At 46.0% G+C, this 14,462-nt stretch overlaps 1 protein-coding gene across 1 annotated transcript in view; it reads right to left on the bottom strand.

Annotated features, from left to right (window-relative positions):
* Positions 1-14,462, bottom strand: part of LZTR1 (leucine zipper like post translational regulator 1) — an 86,376-nt gene that overhangs the window by 23,466 nt on the left and 48,448 nt on the right. Inside the window, exons 11-15 of the mRNA XM_069754171.1 lie at positions 7,818-7,910; positions 4,845-4,940; positions 3,244-3,427; positions 2,799-2,968; positions 2,415-2,571 (exon numbers count right to left, since the gene is read on the bottom strand). Of these exons, the coding sequence (XP_069610272.1) occupies positions 2,415-2,571; positions 2,799-2,968; positions 3,244-3,427; positions 4,845-4,940; positions 7,818-7,910 (700 nt within the window). The remainder of the gene's footprint in view (positions 1-2,414; positions 2,572-2,798; positions 2,969-3,243; positions 3,428-4,844; positions 4,941-7,817; positions 7,911-14,462) is intronic.

Genomic DNA, 14,462 nt, shown 5'->3' with positions numbered 1-14,462 from the left:
TTAAACGCAAATGTGAAACTAGCCTCATACAACAATGGTACATCAGAAAATGTAACAGCAAGTCATCCAGCCTCCATCATGGATTTTCTTCAGCTTACACGCAACACTCTTATTATTTATTTGCCTATATAGTGCCATCATTTTCTACAGCACTTTACAGACATCATCAACGCTGTCCCTGTTTGGGCTCTTAATCTAAATTCCCTATCAGTAGGTCTTTGGAGTGGGGGAGGAAACCTACACAAACATGGGGAGAACATAAAAATGCCTTGCATGTGTTGCTTATCCTCGGTAGGATTTGAACCCAGGACCCCAGAACTGCAAGAATACAGTGCTGCCCACTGAGCCACCGTGCTGGCATCATAGAATTATTCTACATTAGTTGGACAGAACCTGTAACTGACAAATTTGTAGAGAAAATACAGATTTTCAGGAAAACTGTAGAAAATAAAAATAACTATGGTAGTTTGAAAAAAATTCCGATACAGACCGATAGACAGGGAGACGATGATAAAATGAGAAGTCACGTCTGTCTATATTTCATGAACCTGCCACTGGTTTCACAAGAGCAAAGTACAGACAGATTTCGGGATCCATATTATGTGTATCCTAGCCATGAGTGTGCACGTCCTCGTCATGGGTGTGCACGTCCTCGCCATGGGTGTGCACGTCCTCGCCATGGGTGTGCACGTCCTCGCCATGGGTGTGCACGTCCTCGCCATGGGTGTGCACGTCCTCGCCATGGGTGTGCACGTCCTCGCCATGGGTGTGCACGTCCTCGCCATGGGTGTGCACGTCCTCGCCATGGGTGTGCACGTCCTCGCCATGGGTGTGCACGTCCTCGCCATGAGTGTGCACGTCCTCGCCATGAGTGTACACGTCCTCGCCATGAGTGTGCACGTCCTCGCCATGAGTGTACACGTCCTCGCCATGAGTGTGCACGTCCTCGCCATGAGTGTGCACGTCCTCGCCATGAGTGTGCACGTCCTCGCCATGAGTGTGCACGTCCTCGCCATGAGTGTGCACGTCCTCGCCATGAGTGTGCACGTCCTCGCCATGAGTGTGTACGTCCTAGCTATGGGTGTGCAGGTCCTCGCCATGGGTGTGCACGTCCTAGCCATGAGTGTGTACGTCCTAGATCTCACACTTTGCACTGACGAGGGGCAGTACCCCGAAACACACTGTCTGCAAATTGAGATTCTGGTTTTGACTTTTATCCTAAGTCACGTGACAAGGCTCGTTAAAGGGTCGACATTGACTTTTAGGATTGCTTCTTCCTATAGGTGGCACTAGAGTTCTAGTCCTCTTCCTCTATAAAGAGACAATTTGTATATTTCCCAGAGGAGCATTGCGGCTTAAAAGTCTCCTCATCTCGGCATGTCAAGCAATAAGTCAGTATTACAGTATAGTAAAAATAATAGTTTCCTACGAAATACTTGAGGTTAGCACCATCCCCAATAGGGTAACCTAGATATGGTGGGATGGCTTTTATATTTTTTTTTATTAAAATGATGTTAAGTGTCTTAGATTATTTTCATGTAATATTGCCGTTTATTTATTTACTACAGGGTATTTGCTAATTTTGTTTTTATCTTAGGCTTTGTCTGTTTTGTGGCCAGTGTGAACATGTACTTTCACGCAGAATGCACACCAACTTATAGTCCAGTTCATCTCTTTAGGCTTCTTTTTTCTGACTTCCTATGAAGCCCAGGATATGGCTGGACTTCACAGGAAAGCAAACATGGCAGCGACACGGTCCTTCATCGGGCCTTCAACTGCCATGGAAACCCATTGACACCCCGCAATTGTATGGTGGAGGGCAATGAGTGCATAAAGGAAAGCTCAGGACAGATCACAGAGATTAAATGTAGTTGTGAGAGAGGCATCTGCCCTGTGTGGCACCCTGACATGTATTGTGAAGCATTCAGGAAAAACATTTCATGTAGAAACAAATAAATGTTAAAAGTACACAGTAGCCTCGCTCTTACTGGTTGTCAATCTTGTAGACATTCAGTGGAAGACCCAGGGATTATCTTCAGCTAGTAAGTTCTATTTCTGGCTACTGACCAATTTGGGGTGTTTTTTCCCCTAGTTCTGCTGCAGCAAGTTGTCTTACAGCCAGACACAAGACAATGAGGAGGGATAGGGCTGATATTCTGGCACACAGAGTATGTATGTCTCAGTTTTAATTGTAATAGGATCTCTTAGAGCCATACAATGGCATTTCTCACACATTGCACGCAGTGTATGCTTTCTTATAGTGGCCAAATGCTTCTTTATATTCTGTTGTGCTAGCACTATGTGAACACAGCCTAATAGAAGCCATTACACAGGTACAATCATACAATATACAATGCAGAACATCAATCATCACATATCCAGAGCACAGCAATCTACCATAGCCAGTGACAAACCTATATCAACAGGCTGGTCAGAATGGATCCGGAGAGGGGGCTGCTGCTTTCTGCGTACAATCTCCACGATCAGTGAGGAGGACAAATGCTCAAACTCTTTCATCATTATCACCTGGTTGAAGTGGGATTCCTTTACTACAAAGTTCAGGCAGTGTTCCTGGTGAAGAGAGAGTTAAGTCAATGGCTGTGTAATCATACATCACGTGGATATTCACCAGCTCTGGAATAATGAAATGTACAGTACCCGGATCAGCCCCATGCATTCATTAAGACTGGATGCTTCTGTGAAGCACACCCCGGCGTAGCAATACACCACATACATGACATCTGCTGCTTCCCATGAGGTGGAACTCACGGCCTTGAGCTGGGCACAGCCGGCATTACCTTCAGCTGGTCCAGCTGCAGCTTGTTGGCATTTTCACACACTACGAGGACATTCTGAAGGTCAACAGATGCTTCAATGTACTGAACACAGAGCTGCTCCAGACGTGACAGCTTGAAGTGCAGCGCTATCTTATACACATCCATAATGAGGAGGACGTCCTGGACATGACCTGAGGGGCACAATCACCATTAATAGAGGTTCATGTGCAGGGACGCAATAAGATAATCAATCTTAAGCAAATGCTTTAATAAGTAATGGAGCGCACATGTGATCTACACTACCGGCTCCATAGTTATTAGCCTTCCTTACTGGAACACAAATTACCATAATTGACACGTCCTCATAAATCCATTCATGCAATATATCAAACATCCCTGGATCCAAGCAAGGACACAGATTCCAGTCCCAATGACATGACTGGCATCACCACGATACACGACTTACCTTTCCTCGGGTACTTTATTTTGTCCGTGTACAAGAACTGCATGAGTAGTTCAAATGGCCGAGCCTCTGCGTCTCGGATGACCACATCCAGCATGGGAAGAGACCGACTCTTTTGAGGGCCATTTGCATTCTCCTGCTTCTGCTGTGCACCCTGGCCGTCATCTTCTGGATCCTGCTTTACCATCTGATTGTCCAGAAAACAATAATTACTGTATTTTTCGACTACAAGACCCATCTTACTATAAGACGCACCCCAGGTTTACACAGCAGAAAATAGGAAAAACATTTGGTGTTAGAAAATCTCAACAGAGTAATATGTATGTAACAGGGGCAGAGCTTACCAGTGGGAGACAGCACAGACCATGAGTCGGAAGGCAAAGACCCCAACGCACATCTCGCGTGTTTCCTGACCGCTTTCTCAAAGAGAACACGGGAAAGGGCATCCCCTTGAGAAAGTGGTCTGGAAACATGCGACACGTGCGTTGGGGTCTTTACCATCCGGCTCAGGGTCTGTGCCTTCTGACACTGGTAAGCTCTGCCCCTGTTACATACTCTTTTTGGTATATTATTTGAGCATCAGGGTGATGTCTTTATACATAATATTTATTTCACATGACCCGGTTGTATGTGTCTGTCTTTGTGTTTCGTCATCTTACTTGACTGTTATTTTATAAAGAATACTTTAATAAAATTTACATATTTTTTATTATAATTATTTGATACTCCTATTTTTTCCTATGTTATTTGGAGTTACTTTTTTTCCTCTTGGGGTGGATCGTGGATAGTGGTACCATCCCGGCATCTAGAATGCAACTGGGATATTTTTGATTATATTTATATGCACAGACACACAGCTCTGCTACATATGCACATATAGACACACACAGCTTTGCTGCATATGCACATACAAACATACAGCTCTGCTGCATATGCAAGTAGACACCCACAGCTCTGCTACATATACAATTCGACACACACAGCTCTGCTATATGCGCACACAAATCTTGCAGTTCCTTCTATGCAAATGACTGATCACATGACCTTAAAAGGTTGCTGAGCTTGCTGGGTGGAAGATCCTCCAGCTGCTCAAAAAACTGCAAACTGCATTCAGGTCCCAGCAGCTTCCTCTCCTGCTCTGCACCGATCACATAGATCAGGGTTGGGCAGAAGAGAGCAGTTCTCTCTGTGATTAAAAAGGATGTGTGTCTGCGCCCTCCTCCAGACTATAGGACACAGTTTTCAGCAAGGGTTTTTCTTGCTAAAAATTGCGTCTTATAGTCCAGGGAATACAGTAAACCTTAATCTCATGAACCTATCATTATTATATGCCCAGACAACCCCTTCAATGACAGTATATTCAGAGTTATTAGCAAGTAATTCATGAATTTCTACCTTAATAATTACCCTCTAAAAACACAGAAAGGATAAATACAAGCATGTCCAGCACACCATTGTCAATGTATTGCATAGCTCCTGCCATATTATCATATTGAGGGAAAAAATAACGGTTCTGACTGTCAAAATATGATGGAGCACAAATGGAAAAAAATAAATTGTTCAATCCTAAAGGGTTAAAGAGCACATTGTATTACTGAACTTACTTGTCTCTGCCTCTCTCTTGCTTGAGTGATTTTCTTCTGCAGATATTTACACCGAGCAGTGACAATTGAAATGTGCCCCCGGACTCGCTCTTCTTTCTTGAATTTTTTATTTTCAGTGGGAAGTGTGGAGAGAGCCAAGAACACAGCATTTATACACTTGCAGCTATGCAGAAAGCTGATATTTCTTGTAAAAACAGCACATAGAATAGTTTTGCAAAGATCTGATCATCGCCTATATGTAGCAGAGGCAATCGGGTTATGGCAGCTTTTAGTCTCCCATGGAGACTAATGAAACATGCCAACAGTAAAAAAAAAAGTTTTAAAAATATATAAAAGTTCAAATCACGCCCGCTTGCCCCAGTCATAATAAAAAAAAAAAAAAAACATACACATATTTGGTATTCCTGCGTTCAGAATCGCCCTATCAATAAAAAAAAAGGATTAACCCGATCGCTAAACGTCAAATTAGAAAAAAAGTTGAAACGTCCGTATTACTTTTTTTTGGTTGCCGCAACATTGCATTAAATTGCAATAACGGTCGATCAAAAGAACGCATCTGCACCAAAATGGTATCTTAAAAACGTCAGCTCAGCACGCAAAAAAATAAGCCATCACCCAAACCAAGATCACGAAAAATGGAGACACTACGGGTATCGGAAAATGGCACTTTTTTTTTTTCTAACAAACTTTGGCTTATATAAAAAAAAGAACCTAGTCATGTTTGGTGTCTATGAACTCGTAAGGACCTGGAGAATCACAATGGCAGATCAGTTTTAGCATTTAGTGAACAAAGTAAAAAAGCAAAACAAAAAACACTTGTGGGATTGCACTTTTTTGCACTTTCACTGCACTTGGAATTTTTTTCCCTGTTTTCCAGTACAAGATATGTTAAAACTAATGGTGTTGTTCAAAAGTACAACTTGTCCCACAAAAAACAAGCTTTCACATGGCCATATTGACAGAAAAATAATTTTTTCTTTTCACATTTTTTTAAAAACATTTTTTGCGCATCTTTTTCTTAATCCATTTAGGGAACTTCAACCTGCGATTATACCAGTGTCCTTACAGATCTTATTTTCAGGGTTTCCTGAGCATTGCTCAGGTGAGAGAACCTATAGCAATTTCTGAAGTCCATCACCTGTGAAATACTAAGAAGATATTGAAAACATGGTCTGTTGGGGGCCGTGAGGACTGGAGTTTGGGAAATACTTGTTTATACTATATTCTCCAATACCAAAGTATAGCTGAATGTATTGTGAAAATCCCGGTCTCCCACTGAGCAGATTACGGCTGAACTTTATATAAACACCGAGGGAACAACAACAGGGACCTTCAGCAGACCCCTGGTTGTCATCAGTCCCCCATGATCAAGTTACGGGGAAGCTGATGGGAGCTGATGCGTGAATGCATGATGCATGTCCATTTAAATGGTGTTGTCAGAGCGTGATTTAAATGGCTACCATTCCAGCGTTTTTTTTTTTTTTTAATTTTACTGCCGGAGTGGAGTCACTAATCTAAGTTCCCTGCCACTGGTGTTATGCTTAGCAGCGCCGCCGTCTTCATTTGTTAACGGTACCGCTCCGATGCCTTCTGCAGAGGCTACTACTCAAAGAAAGTCTATGAGAGCCAGAACAAGGATCTCATAGACTTACACTGAGAGCTTGGGACCGTTAGGCCGCTTTCACATTAGCGTTTGTATGCGCAGCATAGGGATGCGTACTTCTTTCCTTAATATCCGCATACGTCTTGCGTACCTATATTTAACATTGTGTACGCAGGGACATGCATTGTATGCGGATGCGTCCCCGTGCCTCATTTTGAAGTGGCTGCCGAACATGTTGTGTTTGGCAGCCATGTCAAAATGAGGCACGGGGACGCATCTGCATACAACGCATGTCCCTTCGTTCACAATGTTAAATTTAGGTATGCAAGTGGATCTGTACGCAGCCCTACGCTGCGCACAGAAACACGAGTGTGAAACCGGCCTTACCTCTGATTGCAATCAGTCAGGAGATGGCGGTGCTGGATCGAAGCAGCACTGAGAAGAGGTGAATAAAGCGACTGAGTATAATACTTCGGGTAGGGAACTTACATTAATGGCTCCACCCTAATGCTGAAATAAAAACACACTGCTGGAGTGGTGCTTTATCAGCCATGGCCAGAAATCTGCTGCAACCTTGGCTGCTAGAGTGGTGCCAGCTATGGAATATAGCCACCATCAGCCGCGTAGAGAGGGAGCTCAGCTTCTGAGCCCCCTTCACACATGCAGATCCCCTCTCAAGATGTTAATTCACATCTTAGGCTACTTTCACACTAGCGTGTTCTGCAATCAGTCACAATGCATCGTTTTGCAGAAAAAACGCATCCTGCAAAAGTGCTTGCAGGATGCGTTTTTTCCCCATAGACTTGTATTGATGACGCATTTGCGACGGATTGCCACACGTCGCATCCGTGGAGCGACGGATGCGTTGTGCTTCTGCGGACCGTCGGGAGCAAAAAACATGTAACGTTTTTTGCGCCTGACGGACCGCTTTTTCCGACCGCGCATGCGCGGCCGGAACTCCGCCCCCACCTCCCCGCACCTTACAATGGGGCAGCGGATGTGCCGGAGAAATGCATCCGCTGCCTCCATTGTGCAATGCGCTAAACGCTAGCGTCGGAATCTCTCCCCAATGCATTGCGACGGGGAGATTCCGACGCTAGTGTGAAAGAAGCCTTAGTGTGGGAATGTGTTAACCAAAAGGAAATACTTTCACAATGCAACATTAAATACTGAAACCCTTTGACTTTAAGGGACAAATTTCCTTTCTTTTGGCTTCAGATAAACATTAGATCACAGACTTGCCATGTCATTTACAAATTAATCAAATCAACTGGATGACACTTTTATTTGAAAGTCGTTTTGCAATACGTAACTAATAAATTCTTAATCCAAGGTGATCAAGGCTGTTTAATAAATAAGAAACTACTCACTTCTCCCAAAATAAATTCTACGTCACAGAATTGTTGGTTCTCAAATAATCTTCCATAATCCTCGTGTAAAGTGCATTTTGGATAACAGGAAAACTAAGGAAAAAAGAGAATTATGATGGGTCTGAAATTAATGCTTTATTAGTGTTGATCGAATAGCTTCGGATAAGCACTTATCTGAATAGCTGCCTCGGGAACCTGGAGCGCTCCCGATAATCAGCATGTGGCGCGGCTGTGTGACAGTCACAACACATGTATGGAGAGCCCAACAAACAGGACATCCACGCGTGTGTTGTTACTGTCACACAGCCGCGTCACGTGCTGATTATCGGGAGCGCTCCCTCCAGGTATCCGGGTTCCTGAGACAGCTATTCGGTAAGTGCCATAGCTATTCGGATAAGTGCTTATCCAAAGCTATTCGATCAACACTATTCATAAGAAAACATTACTTTTAAAAGGAACCTGTCACCAAAGAAAAACCACTAATAACCTGCAGATATGGGTTAATCTGCAGGTTAATAGTGTTATTAACCTACCTGGCGCCCAAACTTAGCCGTACACGTGAGTCACGGGGGAGGTGCTGGTTCAGTCCCCCGGACCTGACTGACACTGGAAAGCTAAGTGAAGAAACTGGGCAGGTTAGTAATCTTATTAACCTGCAGATTAACCCCATATATTCAGGCTAATGGTGTTTTTTTCTGGTGATAGGTTCCCTTTAATGCTAAAAAGAATATTTACTGTAGGTTTACAACTTAGGCCCTCCAATGGAGTCATATGGTTGTGTCAAGGGCAATCATAATTCGGAAGTTACCATGATAAACCAATGAGATGAACTCTGGCAGACTTGCAATGTCTAAATGGGTAATATTCAAAATGACATTTTCTCACTGTATAGCCAGGTAGGACGCAGCTTCTCCTGTAAACCGTATATAAGCCAATCGCTAGGATGCTTTAACCAACAACAACTTTTGGACAAATATCAGTACTCCCCTTAACACCACAAAAAGGGAATATATCATTACCATGATAAAAAAATGACCTTTTAACTTGACAGCCAAGTTTTCTATCCTGTTAGGCTATGTGCGTACGTTGTGTATTTGCTTGCAAAAATTTCAGCATCTCTTGGCAGGAAAAACACTGCAGCCAAAACATGTGTTTTTGGTGCGTTTTTGCACAGCAATGAAGGTTTTTTTTAGCTAAATAAAGATATTTAATAAAAGGTTTTGTGATGCAATTTCTTGGTTCAACGCCACCTTTATCATGCTGATGCAGTAGCATCAGAGTAATGGCATTAGGGCTTGGTGTCAGCAGCTGTCATTGACACCTAAGGTACCTTCACACTGAGCGACGCTGCAGTGATACCGACAACGATGTCGATCGCTGCAGCGTCGCTGTTTGGTCGCTGGAGAGCTGTCACACAGACAGCTCTCCAGCGACCAACGATGCCAAAGTCCCCGGGTAACCAGGGTAAACATCGGGTTACTAAGCGCAGGGCCGCGCTTAGTAACCCGATGTTTACCCTGGTTACCAGCGTAAAAGTTAAAAAAAAAAAAAACAGTACATACTTACCTTCCGTTGTCTGTCCCCGGCGCTGTGCTTTCCTGCACTGACTGTGAGCACAGCGGCCGGAAAGCAGAGCGGTGACGTCACCGCTGTGCTTTCCGGCTGGCCGGCGCTCACAGCCAGTGCAGAGAAGCACAGCGGAGGACAGACAGCGGAAGGTAAGTATGTACCGTTTGTTTTTTTTAACTTTAACGCTGGTAACCAGGGTAAACATCGGGTTACTAAGCGCGGCCCTGCACTTAGTAACCCGATGTTTACCCTGGTTACCAGTGAAGACATCGCTGAATCGGCGTCACACACGCCGATTCAGCGATGTCTGCAGGGAGTCCAGCGACGAAATAAAGTGTTGGACTTTCTGCAGCGACCAACGACATCACAGCAGGATCCTGATCGCTGCTGCGTGTCAAACTGAACGATATCGCTAGCCAGGACGCTGCAACGTCACGGATCGCTAGCGATATCGTTCAGTGCGACGGTACCTCTAGCCCTAGGCTTAGTAATTAAAAGGTGTCAGCCCGACACCCTCATTACTAAGCCGATAAGTAAACACAAACACACACCTAAACCTACACACACATTGTCACCAGCCTATGAAGAAGCATTAACAGAACAAATGTACATAGGTTGTAACCAAACAGCAACTGTTAAACGGTTAAAGAAAAATAAAAAATTGTGTGTGCTCCTGTGTCATTTTAACAACCAGCAAAGGGAAAGCCGACGGCTGATGTTAATATTCTGGGAAAGAGCCAATTGCCATAAATGTTCCCAGGCTATTAATATCAGCTCATAGCTGTTTGCTTAGCCTTTACAGCTAGCTTACAGGGGGACCCCAGAAAAAAAATTGACATAGGGCCCCTATAAAATCTAACCAACAAAGGCTGGGCAGACAGCTGCAGGCTGATATAAATAAATAGACTAGGAAGGGTCCATGGAGCGCCCCAGAAATAGGGATTTTTGTGTACTCACCGTAAAATCCTTTTCTCCGAGCCAATCATTGGGGGACACAGACCGTGGGTGTATGCTGCTGCCACTAGGAGGCTGACACTAAGTGATACAAAGAAAGTTAGCTCCTCCCCTGCAGTATACACCCTCCTGCTGGCCCTCAGCTAACCAGTTTGCTGCAAAAGCAGTAGGAGATCAATAACAACATATGAGCTTACAGCATGTCATATTATATATGAGAGTATAGCATATCAGATTGAGAATATGGCATGTCATATTATATATGAGAGTATAGCATATCAGATTATAAAACAAGCATAGGCTAATACCAGGGTGGGAGCTGTGTCCCCCAATGAATGGCTCGGAGAAAAGGATTTTACGTTGAGTACACAAAAATCCCTATTTCTCCTTCGCCTCATTGGGGGACACAGACCATGGGACGTCCCAAAGCAGTCCCTGGGTGGAGACAACATCAGATCAGGCCCTGTGTAACCGCTACTTACAAGTCCGCCACCGTGGCCTGCAGAGTCCACCTGCCCAGACTCCCATCTGTGGAAGTGTGGGAATTATAGTGCTTCAAGAATGCATGTGGACTGGACGAATCCGCAAGCTTGCATGCGTGCCTTGTCGACGCCTGGTGCCTAGAGCCCACGAGAGACAGGGAGATAGGCTGACATCTAATACAGAAGGACTCCAGGATGGTGAAAGGAATCCACCAGGCTAATATGGCCGGTGAAACGGCTAACCCTTCCTGTTAACGTCAGGAAGCCCAAGATAAAGTGTCGATCCTTCACGGTCCTCGAGACGTACCTACTCAGAGCACTCACTTCGACCGGAATATGGGGAACTCATTCCATCTTGTGGACTGGTGCCGAAAGAGAAGAGGGAAGAACTGTGCCCTCATAACAGTGGTAATACAATACCACCTTGGTAACAAGGGACGGGGATGGCCTAAGGACAACCTTGTCTTGAAGGAAAAAAGGGAAAAAAAAAAATCAGAAAGAACCAAGCAGCTAGTTCCGAAGACTCGTCAGGATGAGGATATCGCAGAGGAAAAAAGGGGGACCTTTCCTGATAGTAAAGTCTGTCCGGATCAAAAAGGACTCTACTGTAAGACTCCTAGGACCATTAAGGTCCCAATGATCTAACAGTATGCGATAGTTCTTCCCTATGTGTGAAGACTCCCTGCGAGAAAGTCCCTACTTGCAGTTTTGTTGCAGAGAGGCGGAAAGCTACCATCTCCGCAAGCAAAAAACTGACATTGTCATTGCGGATTTCTGAGGATCACTGGGGCCCTTACTGCATCCGAAATACTTTCGGAAGTAGTGGAAGGGGAGTTATGGAAACTGGTACCACGGGAGAACCAGAGCATGAAGTGCGATGGCTCTTGGATCTCGAGGTCGAACCACGAACTCAAGTACATTGGCGATCAGTCTGGACGCCATCCGATCTACAACTGGAGAGCTCCAGTGAAAGCAGGTCTGATGGAAGACCTCCGGGTGAAGTCCCACTCACTTGAGGCGAAACCCTAACGGCTGAATATGTTTGCCGCCCAGAGTTCTACTCCTGGGATATGTACTGCTGAGATCACCAAATGATAGATCTCGGCCCATCAGAGAATGTGAGGTACCTTGGCCATGGCACCTGACCGTGGGTACCTGCTAGATGATTGACGTATGGCACAGCCGTGGCATTGTCCAATTTAATTCGGATGGGTTGACCCACCAGAAGGCAGTGGACCTGCTGTAGGACTACCGTTCGGATCTCCAGAGCAATGATCAGGAGAAGAAGACTGGCATTGGTAGTTACTAATAACCATGGAACCGGGAGAAAGGCCCTGGATGGAGAAGGAGCTCAGAGACTATCGTCTGAAAGTGTTTGACTTGCTGAAAACGAGCGGAGCGAAGGAAACTGCTTCAACTGTCGTCACCATTTTCTCCTCAGAACCCTCCCAGCAAATCGAATGAAATGAGGGGATGAGTGATCACTGCGCGAGCTCCCTGTTGAAGGGCCATGACCTTGTCGCGAGGGAGGATTACCATCCTTTTATTATTACCATCCATATCATCATCATCATCATCATCTTCTTCTTCTTCTTTCTGGAAGTATGCTGGATCATCCTCAAAAAGGACATCTGCTGGGCTGGAAATGAGGAGAACTTGTCTAAGTTTAGCTGCCAGTCCAGGTGAGAGGGTATCGCAAGTGATATAGACTGCTTAGCGTAGTCCTGGAAGGGCGGCTAGACAGTCGGCCAAACAGGGCAGGATGACCACGCCTCTAGGGTGCAAGAGGAACATGACAGCTGCCATGAGCCTTGCAAACACTCTGGGTGCGGTAGCAAAGCCGAAGGACAAGGTCGTGACTTCTGAACTCATTTAGGGTGACCGGCTTCAGATTGGTCATGTGCCTTTAAGACCAGGAAATACTGGTCATGTGCCTTCAAGACCAGGGAATACTGGTCGTGTGCCTTTAAGACCAGGGAATACTGATCATGTGCCTTTGAGACCAGAGAATACTGGTCATGTGCCTTTAAGACCAGGGAATACTGGACATGTGCCTTTAAGATCAGAGAACACTGGTCGTATGCCTTTAAGACCAGAGAATACTGGTCATGTGCCTTTAAGACCAGAGAATACTGGTCATGTGCCTTTAAGACCAGGGAATACTGGACATGTGCCTTTAAGACCAGGGAATACTGGTCATGCGCTTTTAGGACCAGGGAATACTGGTCATGTGCCTTTAAGACCAGGGTCATGCCTTTATCATGCCATGTTGCTGAGTCGTTGTGCCCCTTTTAATACAATGTCATCACCCCTGTGTGACCTGGCCGGGTGGACGAAGATGGCCCCTGGGAGTTGCAGAGGTGAAAAAATCTCGCAGAGAGCGAGAAGCGCAAATTCGGGGGGCGGAGCCACAGGCACGATGTGGGCGGAGCCTCGAGACTTCCATGAATAGGCCCAAGCCAGGGCCTAAATTTCTGCAGCCGGCGGGAGCGATACCAGCGGTAGAAGTGAGGGGCATTGCAGTGGCCGAGAAAATTGAGCGCTTCCATGCCAGGCGAGAAGCGCCAGAAAAGCGGGCAGAGCCGTCTTAGGGCGCCATAGTGCGCTTGCGGGGTGCGGCCTTCACATCGGCCGAAGCCGGGGGCTAAATTTTTGCAGCCGGCCGGAGCGTTACCTCAGGAAGGTGGGCCACAGGGAAGCCTGAGACTGCCTGTGAGCATGTGAATATTCCGCTGCAGAGGCCCATCGCTGACAGGATCCACTCACCATCGGTGCGCGTCCCGGCATGGAGCCGCCGCGATGACTGCAGGTCGGGTATTGCAGCGTGGACGGTGCAGGGATAGAGGGCTAAACCTGAATGAATTATCCCTTTGTTAGGGAGGTGGAGAGGAACCGTCCGGCTCCTTGTGCCATCCGCTTTCACAGTGGTGGGACAATGGGGGCTGCTCGGACGCCATAGAGAGGGGCCTCTGTACATCCACGGAGTTCAGCCCCCGGGTGGACAGGGCCAGTTGTCCGGCTATAGGCCTGGCTCCAGGAGAGGATACATGGAGGCGACACTCCATGTGGTCGCCTGCTGCAGGTGTGGGGAGATCGGGACCGTGAAGGAACCGTCGCCCCTGAAGTGAGCTCAGGCATGGCTTCCCACGTCGCCGGAGAGGGTACGGGAAGGTATACTCGCCGTGCTCGCCTGTTGATGATTCGGGGGAGATCGGAACCTTGAAAGGGTCCGTCGCCCCCTTCACTCCGTTTATTAAAAAATTAAAATTTACAGAAAAGTAAAAAATAAGATAAAAACTTTGGGGTCTGAACCAGACCCTGTGTGCTTCCTACAGACACTAAGCAAGAACTGGTTAGCTGAGAGCCAGCAGGAAGGTGTATACTGCAGGGGAGGAGCGAAATTTCTTTGTATCACTTAGTGTCAGCCTCCTAGTGGCAGCAGCATACACCACGGTCTGTAGCCCCCAATGAGGCGAAGAAGAAAAGGCACATCTATAAGATGTGACAAATCTGGCGCTTAGTTTCGCTCTTCCCACTTGCCTTGTAGCGGTAACAAGTGGGGTTCATATTTGTGGGGTTCATGACGCCTTTGTATTGTCCGGTGACATCAAGTCCACAGGTTAGTAATGGAGAGGCGACT

Source organism: Ranitomeya imitator, chromosome 1 (assembly GCF_032444005.1).
Source record: "Ranitomeya imitator isolate aRanImi1 chromosome 1, aRanImi1.pri, whole genome shotgun sequence".
Taxonomy (NCBI): Eukaryota; Metazoa; Chordata; class Amphibia; order Anura; family Dendrobatidae; genus Ranitomeya; species Ranitomeya imitator.
Note: the sequence above shows the minus strand (reverse complement) of the source record. Positions and strands in the feature narration are given on the sequence as shown.